The sequence below is a fragment of the Lynx rufus genome, unplaced genomic scaffold, assembly GCF_022079265.1.
Source record: "Lynx rufus isolate CCGP_SWC_20201006 ecotype Redwood Valley unplaced genomic scaffold, mLynRuf1.p SCAF_8, whole genome shotgun sequence".
Taxonomy (NCBI): domain Eukaryota; kingdom Metazoa; phylum Chordata; class Mammalia; order Carnivora; family Felidae; genus Lynx; species Lynx rufus.
In genome coordinates, this window is record NW_025814896.1 from 46,249,786 (window position 1) to 46,266,049 (window position 16,264).

At 37.4% G+C, this 16,264-nt stretch overlaps 1 protein-coding gene across 1 annotated transcript in view; it reads left to right on the plus strand.

Moving 5' to 3' along the window:
• The window catches only part of KIZ (kizuna centrosomal protein), a 143,482-nt gene that overhangs the window by 59,629 nt on the left and 67,589 nt on the right, over window positions 1–16,264 (plus strand). The window contains exon 6 of the mRNA XM_047068778.1: window positions 227–545. Within this exon, the coding sequence (XP_046924734.1) occupies window positions 227–545 (319 nt within the window). The remainder of the gene's footprint in view (window positions 1–226; window positions 546–16,264) is intronic.

Sequence of the window (16,264 nt, forward strand, 5' to 3'; positions counted from 1 at the left end):
AAATACACAGGTGGAAATATTTTTGCAAGCTAATTCACTGACTTTAAAACCCACTGTGATAGGTTTAAAGATATTTTTAATGATTTTTCACGTACTATATAATTAATTGTGGATTGTTTCTACATGTTTTTAACTGAGTAATTTATCTGCCTGTGAGGCAGAATGTGTTAACCTCGCTTCTCCCTGAAGTTAGTGATCAGTAGTCTGTTCATATTCCCTCTTATAGATCATCTTCCTCCTGGGGACCCAGAATCACAGAAACCCTTCAGAAAAATGCAGGAACAGCAAGAGGAGGAAAGTTTGAGCAGCAGCAGCAGTGATCTCACAGTCTCTGTAAGTGAAGATGATCTGATTTTCAAGAGTTCAGAACCACAGCCAAATCCGGGTGACGTGATGGAAGGAGAAAATGGAATAGAGGCCTTAAAATTAATCCACTTTGAGCAAGAACGAGATGCCCTATCCACCGAAAAACATAATTGTATTTTGCAAACCCTAAGCTCTCCTGATTCAAAAAAGGAATCCGCCACTCACTCACCAACAAGAGAGTAAGACATTCATTTTTTTTTTTTTTTTACTGTTCTGTTTTTAATTATAGACATTTTTAGAGACCATTCCACTGGGAATGTATTATTGAACCTTCAGCCATGGATGTGTAAGTTCCTTAAGTCCCATAAACAGTCTTTTAGATAAGGTTTAATTTTCTTTCTTTTTAATGAAATAGCTTTAAAAGTCTGAATATCATTGACTCATGGTGATTGGCAGTTTATAATTATATCCAAACAATCCCTGGTTAATTCATAAGTCATTCCCCCCTACACCCTGCCCTCCAGCTTTCTAGAAAGTAAATCATTTTTGAAGTTGTGGTAGCACAGAAGGTAACAAATAGTTAAACTTACTAGGAGTTCAGCTTTAGAGGCTAAGAACTTTGTATCTAATTAATTTGCTTAATCCTTCTATTCCTTGCCACTGTGTTTTACGATTAAACATGAGTTTATAAGTTCTGCTAAGTATATTTCCAAGTCAGCTTTCATTTTTTGAATGAAGACACTGGAATCTTTAATATTAAATAGGAACAACATTAGTGTTAAACATTCTGAGCACTTCTAATATCCAATTTATAAAAGCTCACATATGATTTTTCACTATTGACTAGAGATACTGGGTGGAATTATGTAGAAAGCATTGAAACTATTAGGAAACTTATTCTGCAATGAAAAATAGCACTGATAGGATCACATCTCTTGTAGGAATAGAAGAAACCTAAGTAAACAACCTAAGGTAGATGTCATCTTTTAAAAATGGGGAAACCAAGGTCAGGGGCATAGGAATGACATTTGTGCCATTGGGGCAGACCTGCCTCCTCAACTTACATAGTACCCTCAGAAATTTCTCTTGTACTATGATAATGTCACTCTTCCTTTAAAAAAAAAATTTTTTTTTAATGTTTATTTATTTTTGAGACAGAGAGAGACAGAGCATGAGAGGGGGAGGGACAGAGAGAGAAGGAGACACAGAATCTGAAGCAGGCTCCAGGCTCCAGCCTCTGAGCTCCAAGCTGTCAGCACAGAGCCAGATGTGGGGATCAAACTCACAGACTGTGAGATCATGACCTGAGCCAAAGTCAGACACGCAGCTGACGGAGCCGCCCAGGTGCCCCTGATAATGTCACTTTCTTTTCAATGGTCTCAGCAGCAGTGAAAAGACAAGTAGGCATTGTTGTGTATTGGGATATACACTCTCTTTTAGAGCACTGTTGTACCTTTCAATATGTTGCTTTTCACCATTCATAATCTACTTATGGTGAAAAGTTTAATTTATAGTTTGAGAGTTCAAGAAAGATTTATTAAGAGCACATCAAGTACAAAGCACTTGCACTATGGATGGAAGCACTGACAAACTTCCTGGACTTACTTATTGTAGAGGCAAGCCAAATGGATTTTTCTAGTCATAATACTTCTCTCTCATCAAAGAGGTACAGATATTATATACTATATCATCAGAAACTTTATTACCGGAGATAAAATCATCTATTCTGGGTTTTGTATTCACAGGCTTCTTTTCATACCAATCCATTGGCCAAGTTAGCACTTTGGTAGGCTAACAAGGGGGCTCGTGTACTAGTGTCTTCACTCAGAATTCAGTCTTTTCCTGAGATGAAAAACGATGAGCATGTGTGTGGAATTAAGAACACTCTATCCCCTTTTCTCCTATGTGAATGACTTTTTCCTATGACCTTAAAGCCAAGCTCCTTGGGAATTTGGGATATTGTGTTCCAAAACTTATTGGGAAATATGGTCATTTGGTGAATTTTTGAATATTTGTCTTAAAAGAATGTTCCCAGAATAAAAGGTCAGTCAGCAGTGGTTGATGTCTGTGCTATCAAATTTGAGCCTATTGGTTGTCTGTGGTGAAAGTACTCCCACGAATAGGTTGGCAGTGCTTTTAAATGATGCTGGTTAACCTGCTGACATTCCTACTGCTTTTGAGGCCCTACTTTCTCTTCTTTATTCTTTAGCATGAGTTGTTCTCCCTTGCTCTGAAAGTTAATTATTAATCTGGGGCTATAACATTGTATTTACAGAGCTGACACTGTGACCTCAAAGGTTCATTACCTCAGTTAGCTTTAGGGTCTTTGGGGGGCTTGGAGAAAAGTCACTTGAACGAATTTTAGTTAAGAAAGATGAGAGATGGGACAAAGGCAGACACATAGAAAGATACAGACAGGAAACTGGACCCTCTGATTTGATGATGATGATAGTTATTATGTTTTAGCACATCTGTATGCCCACTAAATTGCTGTGTTTGGACATGAAACTTGGTCTTAAGCTTCCTGGTAGTAAAGGTGAAAAGAGGAATACAGTATGCTGGATAGTTTCCATTAGAGGGGAAAAGTGAAGCCAAGGATTATTTTTGTGTTGTTTGGTTGTTTTTTGTTTTGTTTAGAAAAAAATTTAATGGCTCTATTGAAATATACTTCACATAACATACAGTCCAGCCATTTAAAGTGTATAATCCAAGGGTTTGGGGTGTATTACATTATCGATTTGTGAAAAATGTGCTAAAATGTAAAAAAAAACATTTTAAAATTGCGATTTTAAGCATATAATTTAGTAACATTAATTACATTCACCATACTGTGCAGCCGTCAGCACTATCTCTTTCCAAAAGTTGTTCCTCACCCCAAATATAAACTCTGTAACTCTTCATTCTTCCCTCCCTCCAGTCTCTGGTAACCTCTAATGTACATTCTGTCTGTAAATTTGTCTATTCTGTTGGTAATTATACATTATTTGCACTTGTCTGGCTTATTTCAGTGAGCATAAGATCTTTTAGGTTCATACATGTTATTGCAGGTATCAGAACTTCATTCTGTTTTATGACTAAATAATATTCTGGTGTATGGACATACCACATTTTGTATATCCATTCATCTGTTGATGGACACTTGGGTTGCTTCTACCTAAAAGCCAAGTGTTTTTGAGAAGCTTCATGACCCACTCCCATGGATACTTCCAGATATTGAAAACCAGGCTGTGCTTCATGCATAATTCCTTCATCACAAGTTAGAGTTAACCCTTTTCACAAGAAAGCATACCAAAATAAATCTGAGCTTAAAAAAAATGTCAAAAAGGAAGACCTAGAATCTTTTTATTCTTTTTTTCAATGTTTTTATTTTTTATTTTTGAGAGAGACAGAGCATGAGTGGAGAAGAGGCAGAGAGAGACACACACAGAATCTGAAACAAGCTCCAGGCTCTGAGCTGTCAGCACAGAACCAGATATGGGGCTTGAACTCATGGACCATGAGATCATGACCTGAGCCGAAGTTGTACACTTAACTGGCTGAGCCACCCAGATGCCCCTAGAATCTTTTTATTCTTAAACAGTAAACAGTTTGCTGTAAACATTGGTACAAAACTCCATGACTTAACCTGATATTTGCTGCTTTTCATGTGTCGGGTGTTGGCCCAGTGTCAGTTGGGGCCTCAAGGATAATTTAGCTATGTGCCCCTCTTCATCCAGGAGAGTCGTTTAGCCTGTCATCTGGTGGTGGTAGCAGAGTTCCCAAGACAGCAAGAGGGCAAGCCCCAGTGCCCAGATGCTTTTATAGTGTCTGCCTGAGTCACATTTGCAAGTGTCCCGTGGCTAAAGAAAGTCACAAGGCCCAGCCCAGAGTCAACAGGTGAAAAAGTCAAGAGGTCCACCTCTTGATAAGATGAGTGGCAGAGTCACATTGCAAAAGAGGAGACACACAGGGATGGGAAGCTTATGGCCATTTTTTGCAACCCTCCCACAGTATTTTAGGACAAATTCAAATGAAAGTAAGTTCATCATGGGTCCAAAGGTCAGGAAAGGTTTTATAACAGGTGTTGATGTGTCATCTTGAAGGCTGTTGAGGCTTTGAGTAAGAAGGAGGTAGGAAGAGATGGGTTAGTTCTCTGAGAGGAGTGCTGGCAGGCATGTAGATGATGAGTGCACAGAGGGGATGGGTGGGCAGAGCAAAGGGTGTGATTGAGGCTCAGTGAGCAGGACTCCTTAAAATAAAGGTTTAAAATGGTGCCTGAGGCATGGCTGAAAACAGGCCTAGAATACCTGGTTAATAAATTTAGGGTTGATTTTCTGTCTTTTGCACAACTGCTGAAGGATAGTATGGTGCGTAACTTGACTTAGGAGAATTAATCTGACTTGATTAGTTTTGTCAGGATTAATTATCCACGAGGTAGGCAAAATTCTAAGGTGGCTCCCCAGAGTCCTGCCTCCTGGTGTGTACTGTGTATAGTCCCCTTGCCTTGAGTGTGGGTAGGAGTGTACATTTGATGGATTTCCCTCCTACAATTACTCTATGTTAAATGACAGATATGAAGACTTTTGCAAATATGATAAAGTCCCAAATCAGTTGCTTTTGAGCTAATCAAAAAAGGAATTCTCCAGGGTGGGCCTGACCTAAACTGATCAGATCAGCCTTTTAAAAGGGACTGGGTCCTTACTGAAGTCAGAGATTCAAAGCAGCTGATGTACTCTCCTGTTTGCCTTGAAAAAGCAAACTGCCATCTTGTGGAGAAGGCCACATGGTAGGAAATCGTTGGCTGGAAATTCATTTGCCAACGACCAGTGAGTTTCGAGGAGGACCCAGACTTAAACAAGATTGTAGACCCGGCCAGCAACTTGATGTCAGCATGGTGGGACTCTGAGAATAAGGCTCCACTAACCTAGACCCAGACCTCTGACCCATGGAAACTGTGAGAAAGGTTTATGGTAAGTGTGAAATTTGTGGTAATTTGTTATGCAGCAGTTATGATCCAATTGAAAAATTGGAATCAGGGATTGTATCTTTGCAAGATTTTATGGGTAGAAGTCACTACCCATAGTGACCCAAGGCAGGCTGAATCAGATGTGTTCAGGGTCCAGTGTGGGAGCACATGGTGCCAGGGTGGCAAAGTGAGTGACCTAGCAGCTACCTGGGTTGGGCCCAGCAACCGACCTGTGCTTTCTCTTGCCCTGTACCCTCACCATCTGAGCAAGTGCATTTTCACACATGGCCACGTGCAGGTGAGCAGGCATGGAACATGGTCAACTCGTAGGGACCTAGAAAAGTGGGTGTGCACAACTGCATTACTCAACAAGCAGTTTCTCATGCAAACAGTATTTCTCTGGTGACTTTTCTAGTGAATGAAGCAATGTATTGATGGTTTTTTGGTTTTGCTTTGTTTACAATGCGTAGTATCATATATGCACCTTTACATCATACAGAATACTTTCACTTCCTGAAAACCCCTATGCTCTGTCTACTACTCATCTCTCTTTCCACCCCCTCACCCAAACCCTGGGTCACTACTGAACTTTCTATTGTCTATAGTTTTGCCTTTTCCAGAATGTCATATTCTTAGAATTATACAGTATATATAGCCTTTTCAAATTTCACTAAGCATTATGCATTTAAATTTTTTTAATGTTTACTTTTAGGAGAGAGAGAGAGAATGTGTGAGCATAAGCGGGGAAGGGGCAGAGAGAGAAAGGGAGACAGAATCCAAAGCAGGCTCCCTGCTGTCAGTGCAGAGCCCGACCCTGAACTGTGAGATCATGACCCAAGCCAAAGACAGATGCTTAATAGACTGAGCCACCCAGGGGCCTCAAGCAATATGCATATTTTGAACTCTTGTCTTTTCATGGCTTGCTAGCTCATTTCCTTTTAGTGCTAAATAATATTTTGTTACCTGGATATACCATCGCTTATTTATCCATTTACTTACTGAAGCTTTGTGACCTACACATTTTGTCAATTATGAATAAAGACACTGTGGACAATTACGTGCAGGTTTTTGTGTAGACATCAGTAAATATCCTTGTCGGCCTTTGGTATTATCAGTTTTTTTTTTTAATTTTAACTATTCTGATAGGTACACGATGGTATTTTAATTTACAATTTTCTAATGACATATGATGGTGAGCATGTTTTCATGTAGTTAATTACTATTTGTATGTCTTCTTTGGTGAGGTACCTGTTCAGTTCTTTTGCCTAGTTTTTAACTGGATTGTTTGTTTTCTTATTATTGAGCTTAAATAATTCTTTGCATATTTTGGATACAAGTCCTTTATCAGGGGGATAATATGTTTTGTAAATATTTTCTCCCTGTCTGTAGCATGTCTTTCCATTCTCTTGACAGTGTCTTTTTCAAGGCAGAAGTTTTTTGTTTTGTGTTTTTTTCTTTTTTATTTAACCTCTCCCAGGGCAGTGAACCCCAGCAGTGAGTGCTGGCCCACCAGTACTGCTGGGCTTAGCCACTCACATTCCCTGCCACCATCTTGAGGTCCCATCACTGAATCTAAGGTGACCTAGATTTTTTACTATGTTATCTTCTAGAAATATTATAGTTTTGCAGTTTACATTTAGATTTGTGATCCATTTTGAGGTAATTTTTGTGAAAGGCACAAAGTCAGTTTCCAGATTCATTTTGTCTTTTTGCTTATGGATGTCATTCTTTGCAGTGCCATCTGTTGAAAAGACTATCCTTTTTGCATTGAAGAGTTAAATAGTTGACTTTATTTGTGTGGGTCTATTTCTGAGTTTTCTGTTCTGGTCCATTAGGATCTGTTCCTTCACCAGTATCACACTGTCTTTATTATGTTAGCTTTATAGTAAGTCTTGAATTCATGTAGTATCAGTCCTCTGACTTTGCTCTTCTTCAGTACTGTATTGACTCCTCTGGGTCTTTTGCTTTTCCATATAAACTTTAGAATCAGTTTGTCAATATTCAGAAAAATAACTTGCTGCGATTTGATTGATACTGTTTTGAATCCAGAACTGGGAATTCAAGTTGGGAAAAACTGACATCTTAACAATGTTAAGTCATCCTATGCATGACATGGAATATCTCTTTGTTTATTTAGATCTTTGATTTCTTTCATCAGTTTTGTAGTTTTCTTCATGTCGTTTTTGTTCATAAACTGTTAGACTTATTGTTAAGTACTTTTCTCTTTTTTGTGCTAATGTAAATGTATTGTGTTTCTCATTTCAAGTTTTACTTGTTCATTGCTGCTATATAAGAAAGCAATTGACTTTTGTAGATTAACCTTATATCCTGTAATATTGCTATAATTATTATTAGCTTCAGGAGTATTTTGTTTTTGATTCTTTGGGATTTTCAACATAGACAAGCATGTGATCTATGAATAAAGACAGTTTTATTTTTTTCTTCCCAATCTATATGTCTTTTCTTTTCTTTTTTTTTTAAATAAAATTTTTAATGTTTATTTTTTTCTGAGGGGTGAGGGCAGGGGACAGAGGATCCAAAGTGGGCTCTGTGCTGACAGTAGAGAGCCTGATGCAGGGCTTGAGCTCACAGACCGTGAGATATGACCCGAGCTGAAGTCAGATGCTCAAACAACTGAGCCACCCAGATGTCCCTTATTTTCTTTCTTACTGCATTAGCTAAGATTTCTAGTACAATGTTAAATAGGAGTGGTGAGAGGAGACATTCTGGCTTTGTTGTTGATCTTTTGGGGAAAGCATCTAGTTCTTTCACATTAAATATGATGTTAGCTATAGGTTTTTTGTTCTTTATCTGTTGAAGAACATTTGTTCTTTATCAAGTTGAAGAAATTCCCCCTTTATTCTTGGTTTGCTGAGAATTTTTATTGTGAATGGGTATTGACTTTTCTTATATGCTTTTTCTGCATGTAATGGTACAATCATATGATTTTTCTTCTTTAGCTTTGGATGTGATGGGTCATATTCATTGATTTTCAAATGTTAAATCAGGGATATACCTGGGATAAAATCCAACTGGTCATGGTGTGTAATTTTTTTATACATTCTTGGATTCAGTTTGCCATTTTTTTAAGGATTTTTGCATCTATATTCATGAGAGACACTGATCTGTAATTTTCTTTTCTTATAATGTCTTTATCTGGTTCTGGTGTTAGGGTAATGCTAGCCTTATGTAATGAGTTAGGAAGTATTCTCTTGCCTTCTATCCTCTGAAAGAGATTGTAGAGAATTGGTATAATTTCTTCTTTAAATGATTGGTAGAATTTGCCAGTGAACATATCTGGCCCTGGTACTTTCTGTTCTGAAAGATTGTCAATTATTAATTCAATTTCTTTAACATATATAGTTCTATTCAGATTCTCTGTTTCTCTTTGTGTAAGATTTGGCATATTGTGTCCTAGGAATTGGGTCATTTCATCTGAGTTACCAAATTTGTGAGTTTAGAGTTTTTCATATTATTCTTTTATTTTCCCTTTAATGTACATGGGATCAATAATGATGGTCTGTCATTCATTATGACTTGTGTATATCTTTTTTTTCTTGGTTAGCCTTATATTATGGATTGAATGTCTGTGTCCCCCCAAATTCATATGCTGAAGCTCTAGTGCTGCAAGTGACTGTATTCAGAGATATACAAATACAGTGAGGAGGTGATCTAGGCTAAATGAGCTCATAAAGGTGAGGCTTTAATCCCATAAGGCCAGAACCCTTATAAGAAGAGGAAGAGACACTAGAGCTCTCTCCAGCTATGTGAAGACACAGTGAGAAAGTGGCCATCTGCAAGTCTCACCAGGAACCAAATCAACCAGCACTTTGATCTTGGACTTCCCTACTTTGAGAATTGTGAAAAATAAATTTCTGTTGTTTAAATCACCCAGTTTGTAGTATTTTGTTATAGCAGCCTGAAAAGACTAATACACCTGGCTAGAGGTTTATCTGTTTTGTTGTTTATTTTTTTTCAAGGAAACAGTTTTTTGTTTTGTTGATTTTGTCTATTGTTTTCCTGTTTTCAATTCTATTGATTTCTTCTCTAGATTTTATGATTTCTTCTGCTTACTTTGGAAAATTTCCCCCCCTTTTTTTTCTAATTTCCCAATATAGAAGCTTAGATTACTCATTTTTAGATCTTTTTCTTTTCTAATATACGTGTTCAATGCTATAAATTTCCCTGTAAGCCCTGCTTTTGATGTATCCCACAACTTTTTATAAGTTGCACTTTCATTTTCATCAGTCAAAATACTAAATTTCTCTTGAAACTTCTTTGACCCATGTGTTCTTCAGAAATGTGTTTTTTAACCTCCAAATATTTTGAGATTTCCTGTATTTCTGTTAATGATCTTTAGTTTGATTCTATTGTGGTCTGAGAGCATACTCTCTCTGACTTATGTTCTTTTAATTTCTTTGGGGTGTGTTTTATGGCCTAGAATATATTTGGCCTTGGCAAATGTTACATTTGAGCTTGAGAAGAATGTATATTTTGCTGTTGTTGAATGGAGTATCCTGTAAATGTCAATTAGATCCAGTTGATTAATGGTGCTCTTCACTTCAGCTATATCCTTGCTGCTTGTTTACCTGCTGGATATGCCAGTTACTGACAGAGGTGTGTTGAAGTGTTCAGCTGTAATGGTCAATTTATCTGTTTCTCCTTGAAGTTCTATCAGTTTTGCCTATGTATTTTGGTGCTCTGTTATTAGGTGCATACACATTGCATACACATTAAGGATTTTCATGATATTCCTAAAGGTAGTTTTTTGGATATTTATCCTGCTTCATGTTCTCTGAGCTTCCTAGGTCTATAGTTTGGTGTCGTTAACTTTGGAAAATTCTCGGCCATTATTACTTCAAATATTTATTTTGCTTCTTTCTCTTTCTTCTTCAGATATTCCCATTATTTGTATGTTAACACCCTTTGTAATTATCTCACAGTTCTTGGATATTCTGTTCCTTTTTTGTTATTGTTCATTCTTTCTCTTTGCATTTCATTTTGGCAGGTTTGTATACTAGCATATCTTCTGGCTCATTGATTCCTTCCTCAGCTATGTCCTGTCTACTTGTGAGGCCATCACAAGTATTCAGATTTGAGTTTTATGTTTACATTTTTGGTTTTGCAATTAAGTAGACTGTTTTAAATTAATTATTTTTTCTGGAGCCCTGTATAAAAGAATCAAACTGTTCTTCCTTCTAGTTATAGTATGTAACTAATTGAATATACAATTGAAAATCACACTCTATAATTCCATTTTGAACCAAAATATTCTGAATGCCTGCTAGGCCCAAAGCTCGGTACTATGCACTATGGGGTTGTGGCAGTTTAAAATATGGATGAAAGACCTAAATGTAAGACAGGAAGCCATCAAAATCCTAGAGGAGAAAACAGGCAACAACCCCTTTGACCTTGGCCACACCAACTTATTACTAGACATGTCTCCAGAGGCAAGGGAAACAAAAGCAAAAATGAACTATTGGGACCTCATCAAAATAAAAAGCTTCTGCACAGCAAAGGAAACAAGCAAAAAACTAAAAGGCAACCAACGGACTGGGAGAAGATATTTTCAAGTGAAATATCAGATAGAAGAAGGTTAGTATCCAAGATCTATCAAGAACTTATTAAACTCAACACCCCAAAAGTAAATAATCCAGTAAAGAAATGGGCAGAGGACATAAATAGACACTTTTCCAAAGAAGACATCCAGATGGCTAACAGACACATGAAAAGATGCTCAATGTCACTCATCATAAGGGAAATACAAATAAAAACCACAGTGAAATACCACATCACACCTGTCAGAATGGCTAAAATATAACAACTCAGGAAACAACAGATGTTAGTGAGGATATGGAGAAAGGGGAAGAACGGTTTGGAAGTTCCTCAAAAGGTAAAAATAGAACTGCCTTATGGCCAAGCAATTGCATTACTAGGAATTTATCCAAAGGATATCAAAATGCTGATTTGAAGGGACACGTGCACCCCAATGTTTATAGCAGCATTATCAATAACAGCCAAATTATGGAAAGAACCCAATGTGTATCAACTGACGAATGGATGAAGAAGATGTGAGATACACACACACACACACACACACACACACACACACACACACACTGAAATATTATTCAGTGATCAAGAAGAATGAAGTCTTGCCATTTGCAACAACGTGGATGGGACTAGAGTATATTTTGCTAAGTGAAATAAGTCAAGTCAGAGAAAGACAAGTATGATTTCACTCATGTGGAATTTAAGAAACAAAATAGATGAACATAGGGGAAGAGAAGGAAAAATAAGATAAAAACAGAGAGAGGCAAACCATAAGAGACTCTTAAATATAAAGAACAAATTGCAGGTTGCTGGAGGAGAGGTGGGTGGAGGAATGGGCTAAATGGGTGATGGGCATTAAGGAGGGCACTTGTTGGGATGAGCACTGGGTGTTATATGTAAGTGATGAATCACTGAATTTTACTCTTGAAACCAGTACTACACTATAGGTTAACTAACTTGAATCTAAATTAAAAAAAAAAAAAGGAAAGAAACATATGGCTACAATTTTTTCAACACCTTTCTTATCAAAAGATGGCGTTTCTGTCCATTTCCCTTGAATCTGGGTAGGCTAATGACTGCTTAACTAAGTAGAGCATGGTGGAATTGATGCTCTCTGACCTTAAAAGTTGAGTTGTAAAAGGCCATGCAGTTTCTGCCCTGTTTGCTATACCACTTGTTCTTGGAACCCTGAAGCACTATGAGAAATCTGACTAATCTGAGACTGCTGTGCTTGAAGAAATTATGTTAGGTGCTCTAGATTATAGTCCCAGCTGGGCCCATCCTTCCAGCTATCTCCACCAAGATGCCAGACATGCAGTGAAGCTTTCTTGGACCCTCTAGACAAGTGCATTCACCCCAACCAACCTCTCTTAACACATGAAGTAGAAGAATCACTCAGCCAAGCCCTGCCTAATTCTTGATCCACAAAATCATCACATATAATATAATGATGGTTGTTATAAGATACCAAGTTTTGGGGTACTTTGTTATGAGTCTACAGATAACTACTATAAGACTTCGTTCATTTTACCTTAAATATTTATTGAGTGCCTCCCTGTGCCAGGCACTATTTTGCTTTTACATTTATGATCATCCATGTAGAGGGGAGGAAGATACCATAAACTGATAAACAGTCTGTGTGGAAAGTGTGATGACAAAGAATAGCAGGTTAAGTGTATAAAGAAGGCATAGATGCAACTTAATATGGGATGGTTAGGGAGAGTCTTTCCAGTAAGATGATATTTGAGTAGAGACCTAAAGTGAGTGAGTAAGCCACATTAAATTGTACCCATACCTTCTCTATCACTTAACCTGCTTTATTCTTTGTCACCTTAATTTTCACCCTGGTATATTTGTTTATCAATTTATATTTCCTTTCTCCCCTTACATATCTGGGCGATGGATGGGATATATCTTGAGGAAGAACATACCAGGCAATGGGGATGACAAGTAAAGAGGCCCTCGTGTGGGAGCATATTTGATGTTTCCAGGAACAGCACACAAGCCAATCCAGCTGGACAAGAAGAGGTGAGGGGGGGAGGTAGGAGATGGAGTGAGAGAAGTATCAATGGACCAAATCATGAAGGGTCTTGTAGGCTATAGGAAGAATTTTGGATTGTGCTTTAAGGGAGATGAAGAATCACGCTGGCTACTTAATGGAAAGTGAACTATTGGGGAAAGGGTGGGAACAGGGAAACCTGTTTGGAGAATATCACAGTGATCCAGGGAGAGATGGTAGTGCCTTGACCACAGTAGCAGCAGTGAGAAGTAGTCAAATTCTGGAAATATAAATGTATGTGTTGAAAAATCACATACACACATAACATGAGATTTACCCTAACATTTTTTAAGGCTTTATTTTTATAGAATAGTTTTAGGTTCACATCAAAAGTGAGAGGTAGATACAAAGATTTCTCATATATCTTATGCCCCCACACATACATGGTTTCCCTCATTATCAACATCCTGCATGACAGTGGTTCATTTGTTACAATTGATGGGCCTTCATTGACACATCATGATTACCCCAAATCCATAGTTTAAATTACAGTTCATTCTTGGTGTTGCCCATTCTGTGGATTTCGATAATGTGTAATGACATATATCCATCATTAGAGTATCATAAAGAGTATTTTCATTGCACTAGAAATTCTCCATGCTCCACCCATTCGTACCCCTACCCCTACCCCCTGGTAAGCACTGATCCTTTTACAGTTGCCATAGTCTTACCTTTCTAGAATGTCATATTCTTGAAATCATACAGTTTGTAGCCTTTTTTGATTGGCTTCTTTTACTGAGCAATATTCATTTAAGGTCCCTCCATGTCTCTTTGTAGCTTGATACCTCATTTCTTTTAAGGGCTAAATAATATTCATTACCTGGATATACCATAGTTCATTTATCCATTCACCTACTGAAGGACATCTTTGTGGCTTCCATGTTTTGGCAATTATGAATAAAGCTGATATAGACATCTCTGTGCAGATTTTTATGTGAGCATAGTTTTCAACTCATTGGGTAAATACTAAGGGGTACAGTTGCTGGACTGTATGGTAAGACTTTAGCTTTGTAAGAAACTGCCAAACTGTTTTGCAGAGTGTTTTTTTGCATTCCCACCAGTAATGAATAAGAATTCTTGTTGCTTAAAAGCCATATTAGCATTTGTTGTTGTCAGTTTTTTGGATTGTAGCCATTTCAATAGATCTGTAATAATATCTCATGTTGTTTTAATTTTCAATTCCCTAGTGACATATTGAGCATCTCTTCATACATTTACTTATCATTTGTATATTTTGGTGAGGTGTCTCTTTTTGCCCATTTTTAATTAAGTTGTTTATTTTCTTATTGTCCACTTTTAAGAGCTCTTTGTATATATTGGATACAAGTCCTTTATCAGATGTGTCTTTTGCAAATATTTTGTCCAAGTCTGTGCTTGTCTTCTCATTCTCTTGCTATTACTTTTCAAGTTTCTAATTATAATGAAGTCTAGCTTATCAATTATTTCTAATGCCTTTGTTGTTGTATCTAAAGAGTTAAAGCCATAACCCAACATCATATAGGGTTTCTCCTTTGTTCTCTTTTCGTTTTGTAGTTTTGTGTTTTACATTGTGTGGTCCGTTTTGAGCTAATTTTTATGAAGGGTATAAGGTGATATCTAGATTCACTTTTTTCTTTGCATATGGATGTTATTTTAGTACCATTTGTTAAAAAGTTAGCATATTTTTAAGTGTACATACAGTATTGTTGACTGTAAGCACAGTGTTATGTAGCATATCTCTAGAACGTTTCCATCTTGACTAACTGAAACTTCATGCTCATTGAATAGCAAGTGCCATTGACTTCTCCTCCAGCCCCGGGACAACCACCATTCTTTCTGCTTCTAAGTTTGACTACTTTAGATATCTTATATCTGTGGAATCATGCAGTATTTGTCCTTCTGTGACTGGCATATTTCTTGTAGCATAATGTCGTCAAGGTTCATCCATGTTGTAGCATCTGACAGGATTTCCTTCTTTTAATGGATGGATAATACTCCATTCTGTATATATACACTAGATTTTCTCTATCCATTCACCTGTCTGTGACATTTAGTTTTTTTCCACCTCTTGGCTATTGTGGATAATGCTGCAATGAACATGAGAGTGATGCTATCACTGTGAGATCCTGATTTCAGGTCTTTTGAATAAATACCCAGAAGTGGGATTGCTGGATCATATGGTAGTTCTATTTTTATTTTTTTTAAAGAGCCTCTGTACTGTTTTCTGTGGCGGCTGCAACATTTTACATTCCTTTCAAAAGTGCACAAGAATCTAGTTTTCTCTATGTACTCACCAACACTTGTTATTTCCTGTTGGCCTTTTTATCCCCCCCAAACGATAGGTGTTCTAACATCATTGAAGTGATATCTCATTGTGGTCTTAATTTGAAGTTCCTTTCATATATATCCTTTCACATATATCTTGGTCATTTGTATATCTTCTTTTGAGAAATATCTATTCAAATCCTTTGCCCATTTTTATAATTTTTAAATTTTTTTAATGTTTATTTTTGAGAGAGAGAGAGAGAGAGAGAGAGAGAGAGAGAGAGAGACAAAGCATGAGTGGGAAGGGGACAGAAAGAGGGAGACACAGAATCTGAAGCAAGCTCCAGACAGCAGGCTGTCAGCACAGAGCCCAGCACTGGGCTCGAACCCACAAACCATGAGATCATGATCTGAGCCGAAGTTGGATGTCAACCAGCTGAGCCACCCAGGTGATCCTCAAATCCTTTGCCCATTTTTAAATTGTTTTTTTTTTTTTTCAGTTGAGTTGTAGGAGTTCCTTATATTTTTTGGATATTAATGCCTTATCGTATATATGTTTTGAAAATATTTTCTCCCATTCCATAGGATGCTTTTTCACTCAGTTCATGGTTTCCTTTGCTGTGTAGAAACTTTTTAGTTCAATGTATTCCCATACAAATAGACAACTATTTTTGCTTTTGTTATCATACCCAAGAAATAATTGCTAAGACCAATGCCAGGAAGCTGTTCCCCTGTTTTTTTCTAGGTGTTTTAAAGCTTCAGATCTTATGTTTACATTTTCAGTACATTTTGAATTGACTTTTGTGTGTGGTATAAGATAAGGGTCCAGGGGCTCCTGGGTAACTGAGTTGGTTAAATACCTGACTCTTGATTTCAGCTCAGGTCATGATCTCATGGTTGTGAGATCCATGCTCAGTGTGGAACCTGCTTAAGATTCTCCCTTTTCCTCTCTCTCTTCCCTTCCTCTGCTCTCACTTGTGCACACACACTCTCCCTCTTCTCTCTCTCTCAAAAAGAAAAACATAAGATAAGCATCCAATTTCATCCTTGGATGTGGATATCCATTTTTCCCATCACCATTTGTTGAAGAGACTATCTTTTCCCCATTGTATATGCTTGACCAAAGATCAGTTGACTCCATGGATTTATTTCTGGGC